The sequence below is a fragment of the Carettochelys insculpta genome, chromosome 3, assembly GCF_033958435.1.
Source record: "Carettochelys insculpta isolate YL-2023 chromosome 3, ASM3395843v1, whole genome shotgun sequence".
Taxonomy (NCBI): domain Eukaryota; kingdom Metazoa; phylum Chordata; order Testudines; family Carettochelyidae; genus Carettochelys; species Carettochelys insculpta.
In genome coordinates, this window is record NC_134139.1 from 194,378,864 (window position 1) to 194,403,763 (window position 24,900).

At 43.3% G+C, this 24,900-nt stretch overlaps 1 protein-coding gene across 1 annotated transcript; it reads left to right on the forward strand.

Moving 5' to 3' along the window:
- The first annotated feature begins 1,188 nt into the window (after positions 1–1,188).
- Positions 1,189–21,248, forward strand: SPATS1 (spermatogenesis associated serine rich 1). Its single transcript, XM_074989150.1, is given in 9 exon segments — positions 1,189–1,259; positions 2,216–2,298; positions 3,193–3,311; positions 3,313–3,350; positions 3,447–3,549; positions 8,067–8,241; positions 12,485–12,605; positions 14,185–14,247; positions 21,098–21,248. Coding segments are annotated over 9 exon segments (924 nt in total).
- Positions 21,249–24,900: the final 3,652 nt, after the last annotated feature.

Consider the following 24,900-nt stretch of genomic DNA (forward strand, 5'->3'; position numbering starts at 1 on the left):
CCAATATACAAAGCATCTGGGCATTGTTGGCACATGATGGCATATATGATGTTAGTTGAGGAGTGTGAGAATGTGCCCGTGATTTTGTGAGTAACCTGGTTAGGTCCAGTGATGGTATGGCCAGAATAGATATGTGGACAAAGCTGGCAGTGGGCTGCTGAAGTCTCTTTCGTATTCAAACACGACACATTAACACGTGGTTTGAACCGGGATGCAAACTTTCTGGGACATTATACGGGCTCTTTGGTATACTTGGCTTAATCTAATTCTTGACTCCCCCCCCCACCCCTCTGCTCTCTGATTTGCTCACCTTGATAATTTTTTTTCTGATTTGTTAACTTTGATTACTGTTTTGGTTTTCTATGTCTTATATATTGAATATGTTCTGGTCTGGCTATGGTCTGAAGAAGTGGGTCTGTCTCACAAAAGCTCACCTAATAAATTATTTTGTTAGTCTTTAAAGTGCTACTTGACTGCTTTTTGTTTTGATAGTATATAGACTAACACAACTCCTTCTCTGTTACTATATTGGGTCAGAATTCCACAAGAAATATCTCTCAGATCTCTCACTGGTCTCCCATACAAAAAGACAGGAATTTTCGGCTAAGCCTGTGGATTCAATATTTCATAATAGTATATTAATACAGCTTTCCAATTACATTTTTTCCTTCTTTGAAACATACATTAGTTTTAAGAGCCCTAAGAGTGCACAAGAAAGAAAAGAGGGAAAATACTGTACCTATTGCACACTCTAGTGGAAATTCTTTCAAGTGAAGTTGAATGCCAGGCTTTTGAAAGGCCTTGGAAACACATTTTCAAGAGCCTTTTACTCACACCTGGGATCGGCTTTTCAGAGGACCTCAACACCCAGCCACTCCCATTGTCATGTTGAATAAGAGCTTAAAACATTGGGGGATTGTCTTCACTACCTCCTTACTTCAAAGAGAGGATGGTAAGTAGCGTGTTGGGAGTTTATTAATGAAGTGCTGCAGTGCATATGTAGCACTTCATTAATAAACTCCCAACACCCTACTTATCATGCTCCCTTCGAAGTAGGGAGGTAGTGTAGACACAGCCTGGGTCTAATTCTCCTTTGTATTTATATCTGTGCCCTGTGAGTTGCAGTTGGGTACAAAATGCTACCAAACCAGAAAAGAAGCAGTTTAAACCCACTTTGCGTGGATATAAATGATTACACAAGGTCCAGGAATATGGGGCTCGCCCCCTGATGCCAACACAATTACTATTGTTTTACACCGGTATAAGTGCACTAGAAATCTAGCCTGGCATTTAAAGCAGAGATGGACCCAAGCCACAAAACTCTGATCTTGTTTCAAATCTGAAGATTCTGAAAGTTTAAAGTTGTTTCGATCTGGGGTTTGATAATAAGGATCTGTGAAAAAATGACATTGGCTCTGGTACCATTAGGAGGATGATAATTGCTATTCTCTATTTCTCAGTGGCGAACTAGAATAAAACCAAATTTTCCTGGAAGATAAAGGTAATTTTGCTTATAGAAAATATGTGTGGTATTCCATTGTCTGGAATACAATGCAGCTTATTTAAATAAGTTTACTTAAGTGGTACTTAATGTTATCCTTGTATAGTTCTTTTAATAGTGAACTGTAATGTACTTTCCATCCTTCAACCCCTCTGCTCTGATTGGCTAGTACAAATCCCTCTGCTCTTGGCTACTGTCCTCCGAACTTTCCAGCTCCTCACATCAGCAATGTCTTAGCCCTCCTTCTGTAGCTCTTACCGCCCCCAACTTTATCACTCTTGGCCCCAGTCTTTGTTCATTGGGAAACGTAAGCCTCAAGCAGGGACATCACTTTACGAGGGAGGGGGAAGGTCAGGCAGCAGCATTAAGTTGTTTGTTCCTAAACTCACGACATACATGTCACCCACGTCAGCCTCTTTTTGGGACCAGGGTAGTAGGCAATGCCAACAGGCTTTGCAAATCCACCAGTCCTGCAAAATTCCACAAGCAATTGGTGTATGGGGGTGGGGGTGAGGGATAAGACTGCTGAAATCACCCCCTTATTCAGGAGAGTTGGTATCTTCCGTTTCCTTGACACCCAAGAGACAACACAATAAGATGTTCCAGCTGGCAAAATTAGTACTGCGTCACCACCCTGACTCCTCCTGCCCACTGGTCTCTGGAGAACCAAAGATCCCAGAGTGAACTGGGTGTAACAGAGATGTGATGGAGCAGCACGGCCTCCAGAAATAGAGCAGAGCTCTCTTCGGGCGAGGGAGGTAGCATGGAGAAACCAGAGGCCTGATCTGTGTCACAAGGTGATGAGGATAAGGTTTGCGGGGCAGTAAGGCAAAAGTGTTTGCGTTCATCCTTTGGGGTAAAATCACATTGCAGTAGTGTCACCCCGGGATTATTATTTTACTCATTATTTTTATTGGTGGTAGCATCCAGGGGCCCCATTCAGGATCTAGACTCCATTGTGCTGTACAAAGCACACATGGTCCCAGCTTTGAGAAGCTGATAATTAATTTAAGAGAACATAAGAGCTGATGAGATCTGACCCCGTGGCCTCGTTTACTAAACCTGTGGTTTTCAACCTGTGGTCCACAGACTGTGTCTAAGAGGTGTGCACAAAATGACTGTGAAAATAAAATTGCAGATCCCAGAAAAGGGATCTTTCCATAGAGGGCATTCTCTTAATTTGTCACTAGGGTAATGGCAGGATGCGGCAGCCTCCAAAATGGAATTTGCTTTCCCTGCTTCGGTAAACTCAGGATTTTTTCCAATCCAGGAAAGCACATTGGATAAACTTTTCAGACACCAGACCTGGCAACTGACAATCTAGAGGCTGTAGGTCTAGTTACAATTACAGGTCTTGTTCAGAAGGACTTCAGAGGATGAAAGAGCCTGCTGATCTTGATGGAAGAAAATACTTAACACAGCAAATCTATTCTTGAGGTGATAGAAGGCATTTTGGTGTGTGTGAACAGCAAAAGCTAGAAAACAGATTAAATATTAGGAAATATGTAAAGGCAGTGAAGCTTATTCTCATCTCATTTACTGTAGTTTTACTCTGCTGTAGCCCCACTGACAAAGACAGAGGAACATCAGGCCCAATTTACTATGTAACCTCTACCGCCAAGAGAAAGTGGGTTTTGGAGTTATAGCAGCCTCTCTAAAAGCCATTGTCAGAGATCAGATCTGTATTACAGGGTCACAAGTCAGCGAGCCTGTCCACCTTCCAGAACTCAGCAGCCATGGAAAGAAATGCAATGGACTTAATGAGCAGTGCCACACATCCCATGACAGTGCAAGACAAGACAGTCTCAGCCTACCCTTCTACCGGCACTACAGAGCCTTCTTGTATTGAGTATGTGCAATTACTGGTGGCTGCTTAGTCATAATTGCTCCAGCTCAGTGATTACTAGGAAATAACTGACCTCTTGTCTCTTTTATTTTTTATTAGCCATGATCCTGAGCTGAAGTCCAGACTTCCTTTATCTCCTTCCTCTCAATACACTGATGCTCCACTACCTGAAATCAAATCCGGAGCTGAAACTCACCAATTTATTAGCCTGTCTGGTAAGAACAGATTTCAGCAATCTCCCTCATGTGAGTAAGTTGTGGAGAGTAACATGAAAAGCTAATTTGCTTGCAACACAGTTCAGGTGTTGCTTAGCACAGAGAATATCCTTCAAGCAAGGTCTGATGATTCATTTTGTTTCAGTGATAATCTTGTTCATAAATTATCTATTTCAGAATGGGGGTTTATTTATTTTTGATTAGTATAAACAGATGCAAAGCAGTGAGCAAATTAGGAGTGCCATTGCATTTAAGGTTGTGGTCACAGCTTCTGTTTAAAAATGGACAATTCAGAGTCCCTTGAAATCAACATACTTACTGGATTCCTTGAAAATTTGGAGTGCCTGAGGAGACTATCTCCAACCTTGCAGAGCCTCCTAAGCTACCCATGAATGTGTAGAGGTGCCATTTGCTTTCCGTCATATCTTTCCTGCTTAAAGGATGTCATTTTGAAGTGTCATTTTGATAGAATCCACAGGCTGGTGTGGATTTTCTCATCGAACTGCTGAGTAGCTTTAGTGACCCAAATATGAAGTCCTTTGAGATGGGGACTACAGACATATAAGCCCTGAAAAAATAGTCATTTTCAGAAAGTTTCTAGGTTTTATTATTTTGTTATTTTTTGTGGAGCATTGGAAATAAAACTATATTGGCAGTGTAGGTCAAAATGACCCGAAATGGACTCTTTTTTTAATCCATGCCAGTGTCTGGCATCCACTAAATCCTTGAGGGAGCCAAATTCTGAACAGTATTTAAGAAAATGGCCACTGCTTTGCTTGAGCATCTGTATAGTCTGGAAGGACTAAAGAGCCCTTGGGCCAATAAAGAAAAAATATTGGGGGTTGCGGGGAGTGGGTTCTGTGCACATACTTCATGCTTGCCTGGACAGTATGAGGGAACTTACAATACCACTGTCCCTAATAAGCACATTGCTACTGCCATTTCTGGGCCTAGTCTCTGGACATCTATGCAATAAAGATTTAATAATGCTTGTCTCTGTTACAATATTTTCACTGTATGAGGAAGTTTACTGTGAATAGTGCACAAATAGGTGGAAGCCGTGCTAACCAAAATATTTGTTATGTTGGGTTGGAGGGGACTTGGACGGGATAACTTTTCCCCTCTTTTTATTGTTTGATAGTAGTAGATTGAATCCTCTGGGTGAGAATGAATGGGCTGAACAGGAGACAAAAAGCTTGTGCATTTCAGTGGTGTTGCGGGAAGAAGGGTAAAGTGTCCTGGTGCACTGCTGAAAAGGACAGCGTTAATGTTGATCAGACAATCTTTATTGCAAATTTCTTGGTTTCTGAAATTAGACTTCTTCCTCAATTTAATGTTCCACATGGAGGCAACATATCAGAAAGCAACTGAATTCTGTGTTGGTGTAGTTTTTTTTGCCACAGAACAACATTAAAGCAGAAATAAAGCCTGAACGCTAAATGAAAGAAGGGGGCTTTCAGGAGGAGTTTCAAGAAAGTGAGGCTGGGTCTACACTTTCCATGGAAGAGCAAACACTTAGATTCAATCTTTTGAGGCACCATTTTGTGTATGCATGAAAGGGTGAGTTCTGGAGTCAATGTCATCCCCAGAACTCCTTACAAGCTGCAAGGATTAAGGAATGCTGATGGCAGGAGCAGTCATGTCAACAGTCTGCAGTGGAGACAGGGACAAATATTGATGGCTGCAAAATCGATTTTTGGTTTGCAATTGGCACACCTAAAATTGTGTAGCACCCATCAGTATTGAAGGTAAGTGTAGACTTGGCCTCACAGACATCTCAAAGCACAGGTGAGGAAACGAGAGGATTCTGCATGGTATTGTATTCATTGTTTACTTTTCAAGTCTGAAGCGTGGCAGAGTTGAAAGTCAGATGGAAATGCCAGCTTATGCTGTATAACATTTAGTGAGTTGCCAAACTTGCTGATGAGGCTGATTTAAAGAGATTAACATATATAGTCAATTCACACTTATCCAGACCCCTCTTATCCTTAACCTTCCATTCTCTGAAATTGGGTTGGGACACCAGTGGTGCATTATTCATATGGAAACATGATAACTGCTGTATGAGATCAGATTTGTGGTTAGAGCCAGCCCTAAATCAAATGGCACCCCAGGTGAGGAGTGTTTTCATCAACCTCCTTCGATTTGTTAAACTTTGAAGTACTGTATTTTTGTTGCATTTATTACCATTTCACAACTTTGTTCCATGATTTGCATGAATGATTTATCCTTGTCATACATTCTTCATGTTTTAAAACCAACTACACTTGTGCAATTACACAATAAAATGAGGTTTGCAATTTCACAGATGAGCTCTTTCTTCAGTTCATTCTTATATCTCACTAGCTGCGTCTACACGTGCACGCTACTTCGAAGTAGCGGCACCAACTTCGAAATAGCGCCCGTCACGTCTACACGCGTCGGGCGCTATTTCGAAGTTAACTTCGACGTTAGGCGGCGAGACGTCGAAGTCGCTAACCTCATGAGGAGATAGGAATAGCGCCCTACTTCGACGTTCAACGTCGAAGTAGGGACCGTGTAGACGATCCGCGTCCCGCAACGTCGAAATTGCTGGGTCCTCCATGGCGGCCATCAGCTGGGGGGTTGAGAGATGCTCTCTCTCCAGCCCCTGCGGGGCTCTATGGTCACCGTGGGCAGCAGCCCTTAGCCCAGGGCTTCTGGCTGCTTCTGTGGCAGCTGGGAATCTATGCTGCAGGCACAGGGTCTGCAACCAGTTGTCAGCTCTGTGTATCTTGTGTTGTTTAGTGCAACTGTGTCTGGGAGGGGCCCTTTAAGGGAGCGGCTTGCTGTTGAGTCCGCCCTGTGACCCTGTCTGCAGCTGTGCCTGGCATCCCTATTTCGATGTGTGCTACTTTGACGTGTAGACGTTCCCTCGCTGCGCCTATTTCGATGTTGGGCTGAGCAACGTCGAAGTTGAACATCGACGTTGCTGGCCCTGGAGGACGTGTAGACGTTATTCATCAAAATAGACTATTTCGATGTTGGCTGCACGTGTAGACGTAGCCCCTGACTGGCAAAGCCCCACCCCTTGTATGCTCATTCTAGGAGATTTCAGGAAAATACAGTTCTCAGAAAGTCTGGGAGGTTCCACAAGATTCTCCAAAGGTCCAGAATATCCTAGGTGGTTAGTGAAAAATGATTCCCCATATGAAGCACCTGAAGCATTTTGTTTCTGTTTTCCTTTTTGTTGATAAAAACAAAAACAGCGCCCCATGCCTGGCATCACACCAGGCACCCTGACAGCCATGTCCGTGGTCCTTCTAGTCCAGTGTCATGTCTGACGGTGGCCAGTAGCAAATACCCCAGAGAAAGGCTTCAATATTCAATTGCATAATAAAATACATATTGAAAAATATTTTCACGTGCAGAGACGTTATTCATTTGTAACCATAGGCATCAAATGGGAAGTGACTACCTAGAAAGGAGAATTGCACAAAGGGATCTAGGGGTCACAATGGATCACAAGTGGTTTGTTTAATTTGGAAAAGAAAAGACTGAGAGGGGACATGCTAACACTTTTATAGTATTTCAAAGATGGTTACAAGGTGTAGGGAAAAATTATTCTCTTTAACCTCTGAGAATAGGATAAGAAGTGAAGCATTTAAATGACAGAAAGGGTGGTATAGGTTGGAAATTAGGAAAAGCATTCTGTCAGGGTGGTTAAGCACTGTCCTCAATAGTTGTGGAATCTCCATCACTGGAGATATTTAAGAGCAGGTTTGACAAACATCTGTCAGGAATGGTTTGGATCAGTGGTGTCCAAAACAAATGTCATGGATGGCCACAGCCTACCTGCCAGGCACCACCCCCCAGCCAGGCTACTGACTGGAGCTGCCCTCGGGGCTAGAGACATGCCACGTGAGCCATCCCAGGGCTGGAGCTGCACCATGCCACGTGATCTGCCCGGGACTGGAGCCCATCAGGACCAGAGGAGCTGTCTCCACTCCTGCCGCATGTGGTGGGCTGCATGCGTGGAGTGGCTGGAGAGGCATCCCACTTTCACCACAATCCGCAACCCTGCTTGCTGCATGTGGTGAATGGGGATTGTATTGGACAACGTGGGTTTAGGTGGTGGTTAGTCCTGCCATGAACGTAGGGAGTGGACTTGATGACTTCTGGAAATGAAATCACCCATTTCCAGTGATTTCCAGTTCTAATATTCTATCTATTGATGTCTCTTATATATTTATCATAGCTATCATGATGATTGATCATCTATATTTTACAGCAAAGCCTGTGGACCAACCAAGATCATAGCATTGTGTACAGAATAGTAAAGAGCCTGCACCCCCAATGACTTTATACTCTAAATACATAGAATTGACAAAGCCATAGAGGCAGAGTGATCAGTGTGAACTAGCTGCTGCCAAAGTGGATGTTCATTTTATTAAAGGGAATATCTAAAAACTTTATTCACTAAATAAGCAATGTGTAAGGTGGATCTTTAAAGTGTGAAGTCACCTCTGTTCCCTACATATTGCACTTTTTTCCCCCAGAAAACAAGAGGGACCCAGATGTAGAATGGACTTTTTATCCACCGTTTGGTCTTCACACATATCATATTGGAAAGCGATGCTTCTTCAATGGTATCTTTCTCCGAAACAAAACCTCTGCATCAGAAAGGATGTTAGAAACATGCTTGGGAAGAAAAAAACATGGTACAATCTCTAAAACAATTGCTAACTCTAGAACAATCTGAAAAACTTTGGGGGGAGCATTCATACATTGCACTAGAGCCCTGGAAACCTCAGGTTCAATCCAGATGTACGAGCCAATATCTTTTTCCCCAGCACATACAGGCTGCGTCTACACGTGCACGCTACTTCGAAGTAGCGGCAGTAACTTCGAAATAGCGCCCGTCACGTCTACACGTGTTGGGCGCTATTTCGAAGTTGAAATCGACGTTAGGCGGCGAGACGTCGAAGTCGCTAACCCTATGAGCGGATGGGAATAGCGCCCTACTTCGACGTTCAACATCGAAGTAGGGACGTGTAGACGATCCGCGTCCCGCAACATCGAAATAGCGGGGTCCTCCATGGCGGCCATCAGCTGGGGGGTTGAGAGATACTCTCTCTCCAGCCCTTGCGGGGCTCTGTGGTCACCGTGGGCAGCAGCCCTTAGCCCAGGGCTTCTGGCTGCTGCTGCTGCAGCTGGGGGTCCGTGCTGCATATACAGGGTCTGCAACTAGTTGTTGGCTCTGTGTATCTTGCACTGTTTAATGAAAGTGTGTCTGGGAGGGGCCCTTTAAGGGAGCGACTTGCTGTTGAGTCCGCCCCGTGACCCTGTCTGCAGCTGTGCCTGGCTCCCTTATTTCGATGTGTGCTACTTTGGCGTGTAGACGTTCCCTCGCTGTGCCTATTTCGATGTTGGGCTGAGCAACGTCGAAGTTGAACATCGACGTTGCCAGCCCTGGAGGACGTGTAGACGTTATTCATCGAAATAGCCTATTTCGATGTCGCAACATCGAAATAAGCTATTTCGAAGTTGGGTGCACGTGTAGACGTAGCCACAATGTGCTGTTCACATAGACCAACATTTATAAGTATCAGAGGAGTAGCTATGTTAGTCTGCATCCACAAAAGCATTGAGAAGTCCTGTGGCACCTTATAGACTAACAGATTTATTGGAGCATAAGCTTTAGTGGGCAAAGACCCACTTTGTCAGATGCATGTAGTGGAATTTAGTCAGATGCATGTAGGGAATTTCCACTACATGCATCTGATAAAGTGGGTCTTTGGCCATGAAACCTTATACTCCAATAAATCTATAAGGTGCCACAGAACTTAAAGTCTTTCAGAGGTGCTCAGCAGTTATGGTAATGAGTGCTCTGAGTCTTTGCAAACGTGGCCACGTATCTATCTAAAGTTGGTTTGGGGTACAAAGCCTTAGACATCCAAGTTAAGATTTTCAAAAGTGACTAGTAATTTGGGGTGCCCCAACCTTGTGTTTTTCAGAGGGCAGGCAGGGAGCATTTTATGAAGTAAAACCATTCTGAAGAAAAACCAGTCTTTTCCAAGATGTTTCAGGTTGTCCACTCAAAAACAGAAGAACCCCTGATCATTAGTCACTTTTGAAAATCTTGGATCATATCTTTACACATCATGATCGTATTCTCAGCTCTCCCTTTTCTCATATTCAGCTCTTAAAAGAAAATACTACCTGTGCATACACAGAGAGAGTGAGAGCACCACTCTCTTGTCTGGACCATCATGGACTACATCATTTTGCAGAATAAACTCCCCTCCCCGAGTTTAGATCAGTTTATACAGTACATATGCATTTTTACCTTCTTCATCTATTTCATTAAAATCAACAGTAGCCAAAGATGTGGAAAGCCATGCACTGTTGTTCGTTAACAATGAATCATATAAAAATTTATAGAAACACATTTTGACTTTAGGCAGAGTGTATGTTTCATAGGCAGCCCAGAGAAGTGTTATATCCAAGTGACAAAATTCTTCCAAAAATGGCTTAGTGATGTTCTATATTGTACATAATTAAATGTGACAATATAATTTAACATGGCCAATTAAGCTTATGTGTGTGAGCAGTGGTATAATTAATAACATAGATGTATCGTTTTGAAATCTGTTTTCAGTGAGGGTACTAACATAACATGATAGAGCTAAAATGCAGTTGACACTGTATCTTTAATTTAGTTCCAGCCTTTGCAGTTAATTTTGTAAGGCATGGGGAAACTAGAAACAGGGATGCTCAGACATAATGACTAGTTGACACATCAGTAAATAGGCTGCCTAACAGACAGTGTTCCAGGATGTTAGACTATCTCCTTCTCATTTATAGCCACACCTAAGTTTTACTTAGAAGACACTGAGGAGCTATGGGACAGTTTCAGAACTCCCTATTTATTTGTTAGGAAAGTAAAGCTCCCCCCTGAAATCAGTGACAGTTTGTCTGAGTATGGATGCCCAGACTTATCCATATAAGAACAAGGAAAGATCTGAGTTGGCACTAATCTCAGTCTGTTGTTTTATTTTGCCACTATACCAGGGAGGCTCTCTCTAGCTACAACACTGAGCAATTTGCTGTATGAATAATAATGTTTTGTATCACACCATTGGTCTGTGAATCTCAGAGTACTTTGTAGACATTAATTAACTGCCACAATATACCCATGATCTAGACGAGCATTATTAGATAGCCAGTGGAAATATGATGACTTTATCGGCCAGTTCCTTTTCTAGGGTAACGCACCATAGATCCACTGAAGTTGCTGGAACTATGTGGATTTACCCCACCTGAGGATCTGACCCATCATGACACAACATCAGTAGGTCAGTGGCCTAAAGAGGAATAGAATCCAATGGCCTAATTCACCACTGCATTACTCCCTTTTAACTCTGGTGTACCTCCGCCAAATGGCACCTACTGAAATTAATGGAGTGATGCTGGCTTAAAATCAGAGCAATTCAATCATGAATCAGACCATTGCAGCTCTAAGTCCCTGTCTTCTGCTCCAGTCACTGTGTGAAAGAACTTGTGGAGCATTACCATGATCAAGAGGTGAGCTGCAGTCTGTGGTGAAGGAAAGCCATGGAGTAGCTGAGAAGATAATGCGTATAAGGAATATATCCATGGTAGTACAACTTCCATTATCATTATCTAACAAAAGATACCCAGCACCTCTCATTCTAATCTCATATTTTGAACTCCAGAATTCAGTGGTCGAGGAAACCAAAGTGTACTCACACTTGTGGAAGTGGTCCCTCCGCAGTAGTATTGAGAAACAATACAGTAAACCCTCGAAATGGGTGATTTCAAGTTGTGCTTACCTTGCATTAACATGAATTAAGCACAACTCAAAATCCTGCTCCCCCCTGGCCCTGGCTTAATGCCCCTGGCCCTGTGCAGCCCCAATTCAACCCCTCGCCCTTTTCAACAGTCCTGACCCCAGTTCAAACCCCCTGTATGTGGCTCCAGCTAAACCTCCCGCAGGGCCGCATGGCCCCAGATCAACTTCATCCCTGCAGCCCTAACCCACCCCAGGTTTAACCCTCCCCAACTCCCCCCAGCAACCCCAGGACTTACCTTTAAAGAGGAACTCCAGGTGCTCCTGCTGCTTCCCTAGCTGCAGAATGTGCATTCCACTGGGGAAAAAAGCTCCTGCCCCAATTTACATGAAATTTGAGTTACACGAAGGTGTGTGGGACTGCAACCGTCGCGTAAATCAAGGGACTACACTAATTCTCGGACAAACAAACAAAAAAAACCAGGTTGCACTTCCACTGCTTATCTCTTGGGCTTCTGTCTAGCATCATTCACAAATATTAAGAGACAGTTTTGTCTCTGCCATTTCCAGCATCCTTACCCATGGTGTTGAAATGTATACAGATCAGGCTGGGCAGTCTCAGGAAACATCTGCTGTCCCCTGTGTCTGTACAGATGATAGTGTTGCCTAGATGCATACCCAGGAGACCTGGGTTCTGTTCTGGACTTTATGCGTGCCCTGGTGCATGACCTTACCATGTCACTTCAGTTCTGTGCCTCAGTTACCCCATCTGTAAAATGGGGATGATGATGCCTACGTTTTCTGTGAAGTGCATTTAGACCTAGGGATAAACATTGCTTTATATGAGCCAGGAATTAATTAATTAATATTCTTATTAATTGTTTTACAATAAATCCCAATTCTAATCTAAATCATAGATGGGCCTTTTGTATCCAGACAAAGAGAATAGCAGGAGAGTGGTAGCAAATGCAAAACTTTTAGGGACCCATCAATATTTTTCGGTCAATTAAGTAAAACTCAGTTAGGGATCCCATCGTGAAATCAGTGGGAGATTTTTTTTGTATAAATGAAAAAAACTCAAGAAGCTATTAAGTCAATGTCATTTGGAATTCTTTATTTTTTCATAATTTTGTTTGTTACAATGGGGAAAGAAATTGATTGCAGAAACGGCATTGCAATGGTAACCCCTGGTGACAACAGCTACTGCTGCCCAGAACACAGCAGAAACTTTCACAAATTTGGATCAACAAGGCCCCTGGTGAACTTTGGATGGTAAGTTTGTAATCTGAATGTTACCTCTTATTTGATAAAGTGTAAGTATTATGCACCATTTGTGAGCATAGAACTGGTACGTGGGACACTTAGGCTACACAACAGAGCAAAGTTATTTCAGGATAACAGCAATTATTTTGAAATAACTTTGCTGGCATCTACAGTACGTACCAGCTATTCTGAAATAAATTCAGAACAGCAGGCAAATTATTTTGAAATTGGTAAACCTCATTGCAGGAGAAATAGTGGTCCTCACCCTGCTGCCCTGCTGCCTGATGGCCTGTGAGCCCCAGGGGATCCCAGGTGCCCAAGAGTTCCCGCTCAGCGAGGGTCAACCCGTGTTCCCTCCCCTCCCTCAGGTGCGTGGGTTGCAGGACTGTTCTGGGTGTGCCCTGTCTCCATCCCTGGTGACATTCCACTTGTCCTGTACCAGCTGCGATATCCTGGGGCTTGGGCGAGGCCCGGCTGGAGGAGGCTCGGTTGTGTGTCCCAGAGGGGAGGGCAATGGTGAGGGTCCTGTTGCTGGGGCCTTTGTCATCGCCCTCGGTCTCAGTCGGCTGCTCCCCATGCAGGGTGCTTGTGGTGCCAGAGGAGCCCGCCTCGTCCTCGCTGTCCACGGTGGGGTGGGGAGTGGTGGTGCCCACTATGTGCTCTGGGGTGGCTGCCTCCCTTGGTCCCAGGAGCCTGTGCAGCTGCTGGTAGTGAGAGCAGTGGATGGGACATGCCCTCAACCAGCTGGCAGCTTTGCAGGACTTTTTGTAGTTCTGGCAGAGTTCCTTAACCTGGATGCAGATGCTGTTGCTGGTGTGGTTGGGGTGGTCTCAGGTGGTGAGCCCGTTTGCCAGCCAGTCGAAGGCCTCAGCATTGCACTAGTGGCCTGCCTGTTTGCCAAAGGACCTCCTCCTCCCCCCACAGAGCGAGGAGGTTCTTCAGCTCCTCCTCAGTAAGGTGGGTCCCCTCCTGGCATGGCCCTTGACTGGGTGCTATGAGCCCTCGGGCTCCTTACCCAGGGCACCCAGGAGGGCAGGGGGGTCCTAGCCCCCCACCATGGTGGGTGGGGGATGCAGAGGCTGGCTGGTGCTCCAAACAGGGGAAGTCTGAGGGAGAGCTTGTGCTGCCCCTGCTTGTGGAACACTCTCAGCTTCCCGCCTGGGGTTGCTGGGGAGCTGCATCCTTGAAGGCAGCCGATAGGGACCATAGAGCCCTGCTGGGGCTGGCCAGAGTGTCTCCATTCTCCCAGGGGGTTGAGGGGTGGGGCTGCCTCCTTGGCAGACTCCTTACTTCAAAGTAAGGAGTGCAGAGCATCTACAGACATTTTACTTTGAAGTAAAACTTCGAAGTAAGCCACTAGTCTGGGAATGTAGCAGTGATTTTGAAGTTAGCCTCCCTTAGTTAACTTTGAAGTAAGGGAAAGTGTGTGTAGATGCTCTGCATGCTACTTTGAAATTAACTTTGAAGTAAGTTTGTAGTGTAGACGCAGCCTTGGAAAAGGAATACCAGCAAATATATTTTATTGGAAGCAAGTTAGCTACTGATATGCCTGCACACAGTGGTTTTATGGCTCTATTTTCTTTTACAGTGCAACATACAAAAGGAAAGCGGATACATTTATTCCTCTCCAGCGCTTGCCACAAACACCTTGGTGAGTATTTTGAGCACAGGGGACAGCTAAACTGTATGGATTAATTCAGAGAATTCTTACACCAGTACAAATCAGAGGAAACTCAAGTAAAAATCAATGGATTTACCTGGTGTAAAGTAAGAGGAGAATGAGGTCCTTCATCTCCTGTCTGGAAGAGTCCAGTATGCACTTAAGAGGAATGCAAACAACATCCAGTTTCTCTTTGGAGTCTGTTTTTGAAGTTTCTTTTGTTGCAGGATGGCTACTTTTAAATCTTCTACTGAGAGTCCAGGGAGTCCAAACAGAGCTGCAATTCATTTGCAAATTTGACACCATCAAGCAAGGATTGAACAGAGACTGGGAGTGGCTGGCCAATTACAAAAGCAGTTTCTCCCCTCTCAATGTTCACAACTCCACATTAGCTACTGATAACGGGCCACATCCTCTGTGACTGAACTGACCTTGTCAACTCTGGCCCTCCTCTTGACTGGGACTCCTTCCTTTTCATTATCCTGTAAATTTAGACCTTCTTCTGGCACCCCCCACTCATGCATCTGACAAAGCGGGTCTTTGCCTACAAAAGCTTATGCTCCAAAATATCTGTTAGTATATAAGATGCCACAGGACTTCTTGTTCTTTTTCTTAGTGTCACTTTAATCCCAGCTCTTTTGTTACTAAACCTGTTTTACTAGAAATCAATTCAGGGTTGTGTCTGGCAGGAAGGGTGTATATACCCCAGGTAATTAGTGAGCTGTGAAAGCTTAAAGTTTATTCATTAACAGAGTAGCAAATTTACTATCTCCTGTGTTTGCACCAGTGGAAGGGCTGTAGGTTGCAGAGAAACATCTCTGAGGAGCTCAGGAACTGGAGCTCACTGTGTGTTAGCTGCCATTTGAGGTTTGTGCTGGGACAACCTTGAGGAACTGGCTGGTGAGGAAGACAGGCGGATGTAGAGGGAAGCTGACAGGAGGTCCAATTTCCAGCAAAACTCCCTCGCTGAGGCAGAGAAGTAACATGGCAGATCACAGCTCTGGGTATCCCCAGCAGCATGTTATAGCACCATAAATATTCAGTGGTGGGCTTGCCAGTGTGAACAGTTAGTTTGCCACAAAGTGGGGTTTGAAACTGCCCTGCACTAGCCTGTAACAGGTTATTTGCTGATGCACCTGCTGATGCAGGCTAAACGTTTGCTAATGGCCTTTCATCCAGGCCCAGTCCATCTAGCCCTCAGTCAAAGCATATTAACAATCCCCAACAGCAGGGTCCCCATTCATAGTCCAGGACAGGCTACTGTGGGGTTCAGTAATGCTATAACTTGCCCCAAACAAATTCTCCTGTAGATATGCCCTTAGGGCAGGTCCTCACTATAGTGGAAAGTGGAATTAAGGTTCACAACTCCAGCTGTGTTAACTATGTAGCTGGAATTGATGTACCTTAATTTGGGCTTCTGAGCCATCTCTGCTAAGAGAGGTTGACAGGAGAGCTCACTCTTGTTGACTTCCCTTATACCTAACAAAGGGCAGAAGTACTTGGTGCTGCCCTAGGGGCCCTGTAAGTTCAAGTTAGCAAGTCCCTCCCAGCTGCGATAAATTAAACTCTGGAAGATCAACCATGGCAACCTTGATCTTCCCAGAAGTGTAGATGTGGCCTGAGAGAGTGCAGAGTAGAATAGCACCAGCAGAAGTGTAGAAAAGGACAACTTGTTAACCACTTTTTGTAGCTCTTTTCCATTCCTTTTGTGGCAAGAAAGCAGGCGTGTGAACTGTGTAGCTCTATCTCCCCCCAGTGGTGAGTAGAGCCCTTAGCAGTGAAACTGATGGTTTAAGAAGGGCTGATCTGAAAACATAGGTTAAAATATGGGTTTTCCTTTCAGGTAATAAGATAAGTTACATCATAACATTCAGAATTACTGCTTGGTTCACATACGTGAAATGAAATGCTGCAGAGAATAAACACGCTACTCTTTAAGACAGAAAGGACCAAACGATGATCTGAGTTATGCCAGTGAAAATACAGAATAAACACATTGATTTCTGTTAAGGTGCTCACTTTTTTTTTTTGTAACTGCAAGCAAAGTTTGTTCCATGTCCTGATTCCTTTCTCACAGATGTTACTTAAGTCTGGTGTAAATGAGAAGAGTCAGGCCTATAGGATACGGTTGCCAACTTTCCCATTTCTTGTATCTGGACACACAGAATGCCTCCCCTCCACAACATTGCTTAGCTACCCTGCCCCAGCCCCCACCGATCGCTAGCTTCCCACTACCCTATGTCACCCTTCTGCATTCTGCAGAGCTGAGTTGGGAGTTGTTGCGGATCCTGCCTGCCCACAAGGTACAGATAGGAGGTGGGCCTGCTTGAGAAGAGGATGACAAGGATTGATAATCTGGTGTACCCTGCACATTGCTCTGGCCCCTGCCCTGGGACTTCCTGATCCCCAGGCCGGGCTGGCAGGCATTGGGGACTGGCTGGCAGTCGTATCTGCAGGCAGAAACATCCCTATTCCTGTGCTCCTGCAGGCAGTCACCAGACTTCTGGTGTCTGGGAAGTACGTCCGACAGAACTTCTTATAGATGCCCTTTTGACTAGACCTATTGAAAAGTAGGCACTTGCCAACCTTGCCATAAGGCCTCACGCCCTGGTCCAGCAAAGCACATTAGCATGTGCATAATAATTTCAAGTAAAAATTCCGAGAGGTCAAGTGCCCCAATATCAAGGTAGAGGGGTGGCCAGTTCCAGTCAATTCCCCAACATTTCTCGTCTTCTTGTGTTTTGGCCTTAAGAGATTACAAGATCCAGAGCAGTGACTATATCTTCCTACATGCTGCTCCCAGAACCTTCTGGCCGTTACTGGAAAAATAACAATAATTAAGTGATAGTCTTGTAGCCAGATCTAAGTAAGAGAGATCAAGGATTATTAATCCAGCGGCTCTGATGTGCCCTCTCATTCCTGCAGGAAGTTCCTTCAGTTTGTGAGATATCCTGGGAAGCATGTGCTGCTGTCTATACCAAATCTGGTTTTGAGGAGATTGGAATGCTTATTCTCCATGCTTGTCACACCAGACCTTTTTTCATACACTAAATTTAACTAATTTAAAATAAAACAAATCAAATGTTAAAGTACTTAGGCAAAAGGACAAGATCATATTTAAATCTAATGTTTATTTGAACCATTTGTTCTTGCGAACTCATTCCCAATTATATCTAGCCTCATTATTCCGTTTAACTCCCTTTTGACCAGTCTATCTGTGGTGCTTAGTGTTTCTGAGGTGTTGGACCCTGACACAAGCTACAAAGAGGGTTGAAGTTCTCCATGTGGTTAGGTACTTGGAAGTTAAAAAACAAAAAAAAAAAAAGCTTCTCCCCTCATCGGCAAATTTCCCATTGCGGGAGAAAAAAGCCTACTTTAACAGTATAGGAATGGTTACTTCATGCAAATAAAATAAGTTGAGGTGGTCTGGTGAGTAGCTGCCCTTCTTGTGAAAAAGATAAATATGGATATCTGTGTTGCTCTCTCTTGTTTTTATTGTGTACCAATATAAGGTTATCAGTATGCATGACCTAGGGCAGGGGTCGGCAGCCAAAATAGCAAGAAGAGCCACTTTTTCCAATTCTGGAAAAAAATGAATAATTTAGGAGCCATAATGTGTGTGAATATAAGATGGTCCTTCATAAATAATGTCAAACCATACTTTTTGTAACCCCTATTTTAAGAACAGCGCATACACAATGATTTGTAATGCGATACATGTTTACTGCAGGATGTTCACAAACTTTTTGCTTATTCTATTTCCTCACATTTTATGTGTTTGCACCATTGTTTTCCTGACTCTCACTCTTGAACCTTCTGTTTCTCTGTAGGACACTGGGGCTGCGTCTACACGTGCACGCTACTTCGAAGTAGCGGCAGTAACTTCGAAATAGCGCCCGTCACGTCTACACGTGTTGGGCGCTATTTCGAAGTTGAAATCGACGTTAGGCGGCGAGACGTCGAAGTCGCTAACCCCATGAGCGGATGGGAATAGCGCCCTACTTCGACGTTCAACATCGAAGTAGGGACGTGTAGACGATCCGCGTCCCGCAACATCGAAATAGCGGGGTCCTCCATGGCGGCCATCAGCTGGGGGGTTGAGAGATACTCTCTCTCCAGCCCTTGTGGGGCTCTGTGGTCACCGTGGGCAGCAGCCCTTAGCCCAGGGCTTCTGGCTGCTGCTGCTGCAGCTGGGGGTCCGTGCTGCATATACAGGGTCTGCAACTAGTTGTTGGCTCTGCGTATCTTGCACTGTTTAATGAAAGTGTGTCTGGGAGGGGCCCTTTAAGGGAGCGACTTGCTGTTGAGTCCGCCCCGTGACCCTGTCTGCAGCTGTGCCTGGCTCCCTTATTTCGATGTGTGGTACTTTGGCGTGTAGACGTTCCCTCGCTGTGCCTATTTCGATGTTGGGCTGAGCAACGTCGAAGTTGAACATCGACGTTGCCAGCCCTGGAGGACGTGTAGACGTTATTCATCGAAATAGCCTATTTCGATGTCGCAACATCGAAATAAGCTATTTCGAAGTTGGGTGCACGTGTAGACGTAGCCTGGGAGAGTTATCCAACATTTCGAGATCACATATTGTTTGCTGTTTAGATATGAATTGTTCAGTTTTGGGCTTTTAAATGTTCACCTTTATCAAAAATAATCAGGAGGTTTTTTTTTTTAACTTTGCAGTTATAATGTCAGGAGCCACAAAGAAGTTCTTAAAGAGCTGCATGCAGCTCCCTAGTCATAGGTTGTGGACCCCTGATCTAGGGCATGTTTTGTTAAATGTATCTGGTTTTGTATCATTAAATGTATGCTTGGATTTCACTATAGCTGTTACACAGTCTGAGAACGTGGTGGAAAGCCCCTTGCTCTCGCTTGAAATACATATGCCTTTGTCTTGACATCAGCTAAATCAACTTCTAGTAAGTGATGAAGGTGGATTCCGTAGTGATTCTATTTACTTAACAGCACCAACAATATTCAGGGCCAGATGATCAGCTGTTGTGAATTAACATAGATCCATTGGGGATCTGTATTATTTTTCACCAGTGAATGTTTGGCTGCAGATACTAGACATTTCTAAAATTAGATTGCTGCATTTTTTGAAGATCCTTGCAGATATTCAGCACTAATATTTCAGGACCTGATTCTTGGTGGTCTATCATTAGGGCTGCCTGACACTTGCTTTTAGAAGACCCTATTCTCAGTGACTGATAACTTTGTCAAGCTTTAAACTTTTGAATGGAAATTTCTGTGCTGGGTTTCTGCCACAGGCTAAATTTTGCTCTGGAAAATGAATCAGTAGAATTAGCAAACAAAATCAATGGAGCTGTGCCTGTTTACTCTAGCTGGGGATTTGGCTCATGACTTTTGTCAGTGTCTGACCTGATTTAGGATATGCAGGGATGAAAAGTGTTAAGCATTGCACAATAAAAATTGAACACTTAAAGACTGAATTTCTTCTGTTCAGTATCTCATGCTGTAGCTAGATTTCAGCAGGTAACAGCTCACTCCGTTTTATAAACCAAACATAAAGTCCCCTCCTGTGACAGGACAACCCTGTCATATCACGTAATTGATGAATTTATCAGACCATTTAGGGTGTTTGTCCCCTTCTATTCCCATTGGGAGAATGTTCCACAATCTCATTCTGGTGGTAAGAAACCTTATTTCCAGACAATTTTTTCATGGTTTATTTATTTCTGTTTGTTTGTGGGCCTTTAGCTTAAGATGCTTTTCTCTCATGCCATTCTCAGAGAGGTAGCCATGTTAGTTTCTATCTTCACAAAACAAAAAAATAAGTCTTTCTGTTGTATTTATAGACACCCAAATAATCAAATAGACACTCAAATCATATCTCAATCTTTATTTGGCTAAACTAAGCAAATCAAACTCTTACCATATTTGTGGCTGTGACCATCAATCATGGACCATGAAATTTGGTCTCCCCTATGAAATCCAGTGTCCAGCTGGCCATCTTTGAAGGCAAGCAGAGAGCAGTAGATGTTGGCTGGGCAACTAGCTATGATGGAAGTGCCACCATCAGCAGAAGCACAGATGGGTGGCAGTACTATACTATGCCATCTTTACTTCTGCGCTGCTCCTGGTAGTGGAACCACCTCCAGAGCTGGGCACCCAACAAGCAGCGGCTGCTCTCCTACTCCAAGATATAAGCAGTGCTCCTGCCGAAAGAAGTGCAGAAATAGGGCTGGAATGGTATATGACGAACACCCTTACTTTTGAATTGCTACTGGAAGTGGCACTGTCTTCAGAGCTGGAACAACAGCCACCACGCTCTGGTCAACCACTTTTGAAAGAAGCATGGAAGAAAGATTGACAATACTGCAACTCTGTGTAACAGGCCTGTACCCCCTTTTGGGCTGGGGTCCCCAGTGTGAGAAACACTGTGAAGAAATCACACATCTGTCCGGGACTGGTCACAACACAGATAGCCGATGTGTTAGATACCTACAACATTTGGTATTTATGTCCTGACCAACCCATGAAAAATGTGTTATTTCTCCTTTATCGAGCTAAAGTCCTACTTGTAAGATAGCCTTTCTGTTCCCTGATCATAATAACAGCTCTTCTCTGCAACTGGTCCAATTTGTTCTCTACAATGTCATTAATACTTCCCTATCATTATGCTACTCACCCTGTTAGATTTCAAAAGGAACCATTCCCCTCAGTGTTTCCCATAAAAGTTGCTTTACTATTTAAATATATGCTGATGCTATAATGTTCCACTGAGTCCGATTTAGTCTGGTCAAAAACCAAATCAGGAAAGCCACTGTGCTGTAGCGAATGAACTTTGCAGTTAATTAACTCATTGCATTTCTCTGGTCCTCAGCATACCTTTCCACATGAAGGAGAAGCAGGGGGAACTGGAGAAAGAAAGGAATGATGTGAAAAATCTAGAGAGATGGAAGCCTGCTCCAACATTGCTTCAGACCTTAGGTGCCACTGCACTGGGGCAAAGAATCAGACAGCGTGAACCATAGTGGGAAGTTCTTCCATTTTGTAAGCCACACATCTCTGGTGACATAACATACATATTCAAATAGTTTTGGATGGGATTTCTCACTTGGATGATCCTTCTAATGCATCATGGGAACCACTGTAGATATTCTATTGTCACTGTTGACTTTATTGGCTTTTGTTCATGACCATGCCTGAACAGAAGTCCCAAACTACCATCTCCTTGTCAGTCATTCAAAGTTTAGCAAGACATCAGAAAGGTCCAGATAGATTCGGGTTTAAACTTAGAAACCTTAAAACGTGTAGTTAATGCAATAGGACAGATGAGGTTTTTCTCCTGTCACGTTAATCTCTTTGTACTGATTATTTCCATGGGATAAAGTACTTGTGCTGGATTGATAGCTTTGTTTGTTTGCCCCAACATCTAGAATTTACAGGTGTTTTTTTGTAGGATTATAGCAAAGTAGGCTCAGGTATGAACACAATTTTTACATTGTCCATCTATGAAGCCTTTCGTCCAAACAGCTCAGAGAACTTTGACATAGTAAAACATTAAGCCCAGAACGTTTGTTTTGTGGTCTTGTACCTTCACTGATAGGCTATGCCTCTTTTCACATTACTGCTCTGAAGATATACTTCACCTTGATCTCTTGGGGTTCATCGGGACAAAGCCTGTCACAACATAAATTGATATATTCACTAGTCCCAAAGAGTTTGCAATCCAAAGATGCCAAGGCTCAGTATACAAGAGTAACAGATGATTGGAGGAGAAAGGAGAGGAAAGATTAGTGAAACTGTGATAAGAATAGCTGGTAACTTTTATCAACAGTGTGACATCTCAGCATCCTTTTTTTAAAATAAATGATCTAGAGAAAGTAACTATCAATTATCCTGCTCATTTTTGAGAACTGGAACCAATGTCCTTTTTGCTGCAGTAATTTGACTTTGCGGGCTGTTCGAAGACTGGCACTGAAATAATTGAATAAATTTTGTGCTTGGATCTTAACGTTGCCGTTTTTTTGTTCAAAGACCTTTGGCTGCTCTCTAAGTACACCACAGAGAGGCGTGGCACATAATCGCCTGTTAGATCATCTACTGATGCATAACAGAAAAAAACAATTTCTATACGAACCATTGTACTGGGAAGATGATAGTGATGTGAAATGTATGATGTCCAATGACTCCTTTTCCATTTGCTTCAGTTTTCTCTTTCTGCTGGCCAGCTATTATTACACCTACGTTAAGCTTTTTGATAAGTATGCCTTGGTACATTCAGGGTATGTTTAAAAAAATTCCAGTGGGTTCTGAGAATCTTGGCAACTCAAATATAAATGAACTTGTTAATGTTGCGGCAGCTGAAACTACTGAGAATAATCTGATTCCCATAAGCCAAAGCTTTCTTTAATGTTTATAGATTTTGGGGTGCCTCAAGGTTAATTTGAGATACCAAAAATTAAGGTGCTTTAAATTAGTCCCCTTCTGAAATTCTTGGCCACTGGAGTGAAAATACTGATGATACCTGAAAGACCATTTATATTTTGACAACTCCAATGGAGCAGACTTGGTCTTAGCAAAAATGACGTACATATCGTAATCCCCCTAGTGTGCATGGGGCTTGTAACTGCATCAATATTACACTGGGGTTTTGCATTCTGGTGGTGGCGGTGATACCAGTCCAAGACCAGGGAATCTGTGATCTGAGGAAGTTTTTAACACAAGCTTTTAGTGGCAAGGTGTTTTAAAATCTCTTCTTCACTTAAAGTGCCAGAGTAGGGAAGAGACTTGGCAATGATATAATCAGGGCCCTTTGTTTTCAGTTTTTATTTTATTTTATTTAACTTTATTTGTCCTAGGAATTTATCACTGCATATTGCCACCACACCAAAATCGGGTGACAATTAGTTTAAAAAGAAAGATAATTTTTTCTTGGTAAATGCCAAAAATTAAGGTACTCCAAATTAATATCCTGAAAATCTTGGCCACCAGAGTTAATATGCTGATGCTAGCATGGTTTATTTTGGTGGACAGAAAAGTATGAGGGGATGGGGAGGGGAGTGTATTCAGTAGATTAATGCTTTGAATCCCCTTCAGTAGTGTGATATACTGTAGAACTAAAACAGAATTGCAAACACAATGCCACCTCTGAGTTTAAGAAAACAATACACCTTTATCCCCAGATAAAACTTTCTAGTTGAATACAAGCTCAATATTTTAGACTTAGAAGTATCAGTCTATTTATATTTACATTTCACATTTGGACCATTCTTTTTGCAATACATACTTTCAACTTCATTCTTTTCTTCCATTTTTTTTAAAAAAAACTTTTGAATATTTCCTTGTGTTCTGAAACTTAATCTGACAGAGATTTTAATTTCCTCCACATTTTAGTCTGTCAAACCTTTAAACTGTTACCTGCTAAAAGCTAGATATATGTATGATGGGGAGGGTGATAATTTTTTCCAGGGTGCCAGTCCATGAATGTTGGCAAGTTGTCCGGTGCTGCATCTTTCTTATTAATGAAATTACTCATAATCTATTGCAGAGGTGGGCAAAATATGACCTGTGGGCTGGATCCCACCTGCGGGCTATGCATGGCCTGAATACTATTTATACCCCACTGCTGGGGAAGCAGTGGAGACAGAAGCGGCAGGCTTTTTCAATGGCTGCAGGAGCTCCAGGTGGCAGCCAGGCAACACTGTAGCTGCAAGAGAGGGGAGCTGCAAGTCATTTAAATTGCTGCTGTTGCCCAAACCACCACTGAACTGCCTGGCCTGCTCCAGAGGCTGGATCTTGCTCCCCACTAGTGTAAGAGGTAAGCATGAGATTTATCAGTACACTCAGATACACATATCCTTCAGAGGTTGTATGTGTATCTGTTTTTTGTATGCATCTTCCTCCTTTCTTCCTTAAGTGCCATACCAACTGGTGTAGGAGATCATGGCCCTCCACCCCTGTCTATTGAGTGCTTTCTAGCATTTTTACGTGCTTCCGCACCGTAACCAGGAAGTAATACTATCCCATCATTTCTCTCGCTGCCTACCCCTACACCTACCATGCATCTTCTAGACTAATCCAAAGTCTTACTTCTACAGGAAGTGTTGCATACACGCAAATAATCATGTAGTATCACAATATGTATATCTCATGCACCCTACTCTACTTTACTAATAAAAAGAATTGTTTGAGATATATTTGAATGACACAAAATAGGGCAAAAATTGGAAAAGAACTGAATACCTTTCATAAATCCGAGGAATTTTTGTCAAACATCCATTCAAATTGAATACAAAGGGGCTTAGCTTTAGTTCAAACAAAAGTGATATGCTCAGTGCAGAAATAACTGTGTGAGGTTTTACAGCCTGTGTTAGGCAGATGCTCAGACTAGATGATCTCTGTGGTCCCTTCTGTAATTAAAATCCTTGAATCTATGATGTGATTAAAGTTTAAAAAATAATGAAAGGTATCTCATAACACAAGAAGAGTTGGACTAAAAATAGTAAGTTTGAAATTGAGGAAAGAAAATACTTTTTTTTTACACAATATGGCTACTTCTACTCTACAGCGATCTGCTGACAGAAGTTACTGTCAGAAGATATCTTCCGATAAAAATTCTGTTGACTATCACAGCCGCACACAAAAGCGGATCAGTCTGTCAATCCGCTTTGTCAACAGAGA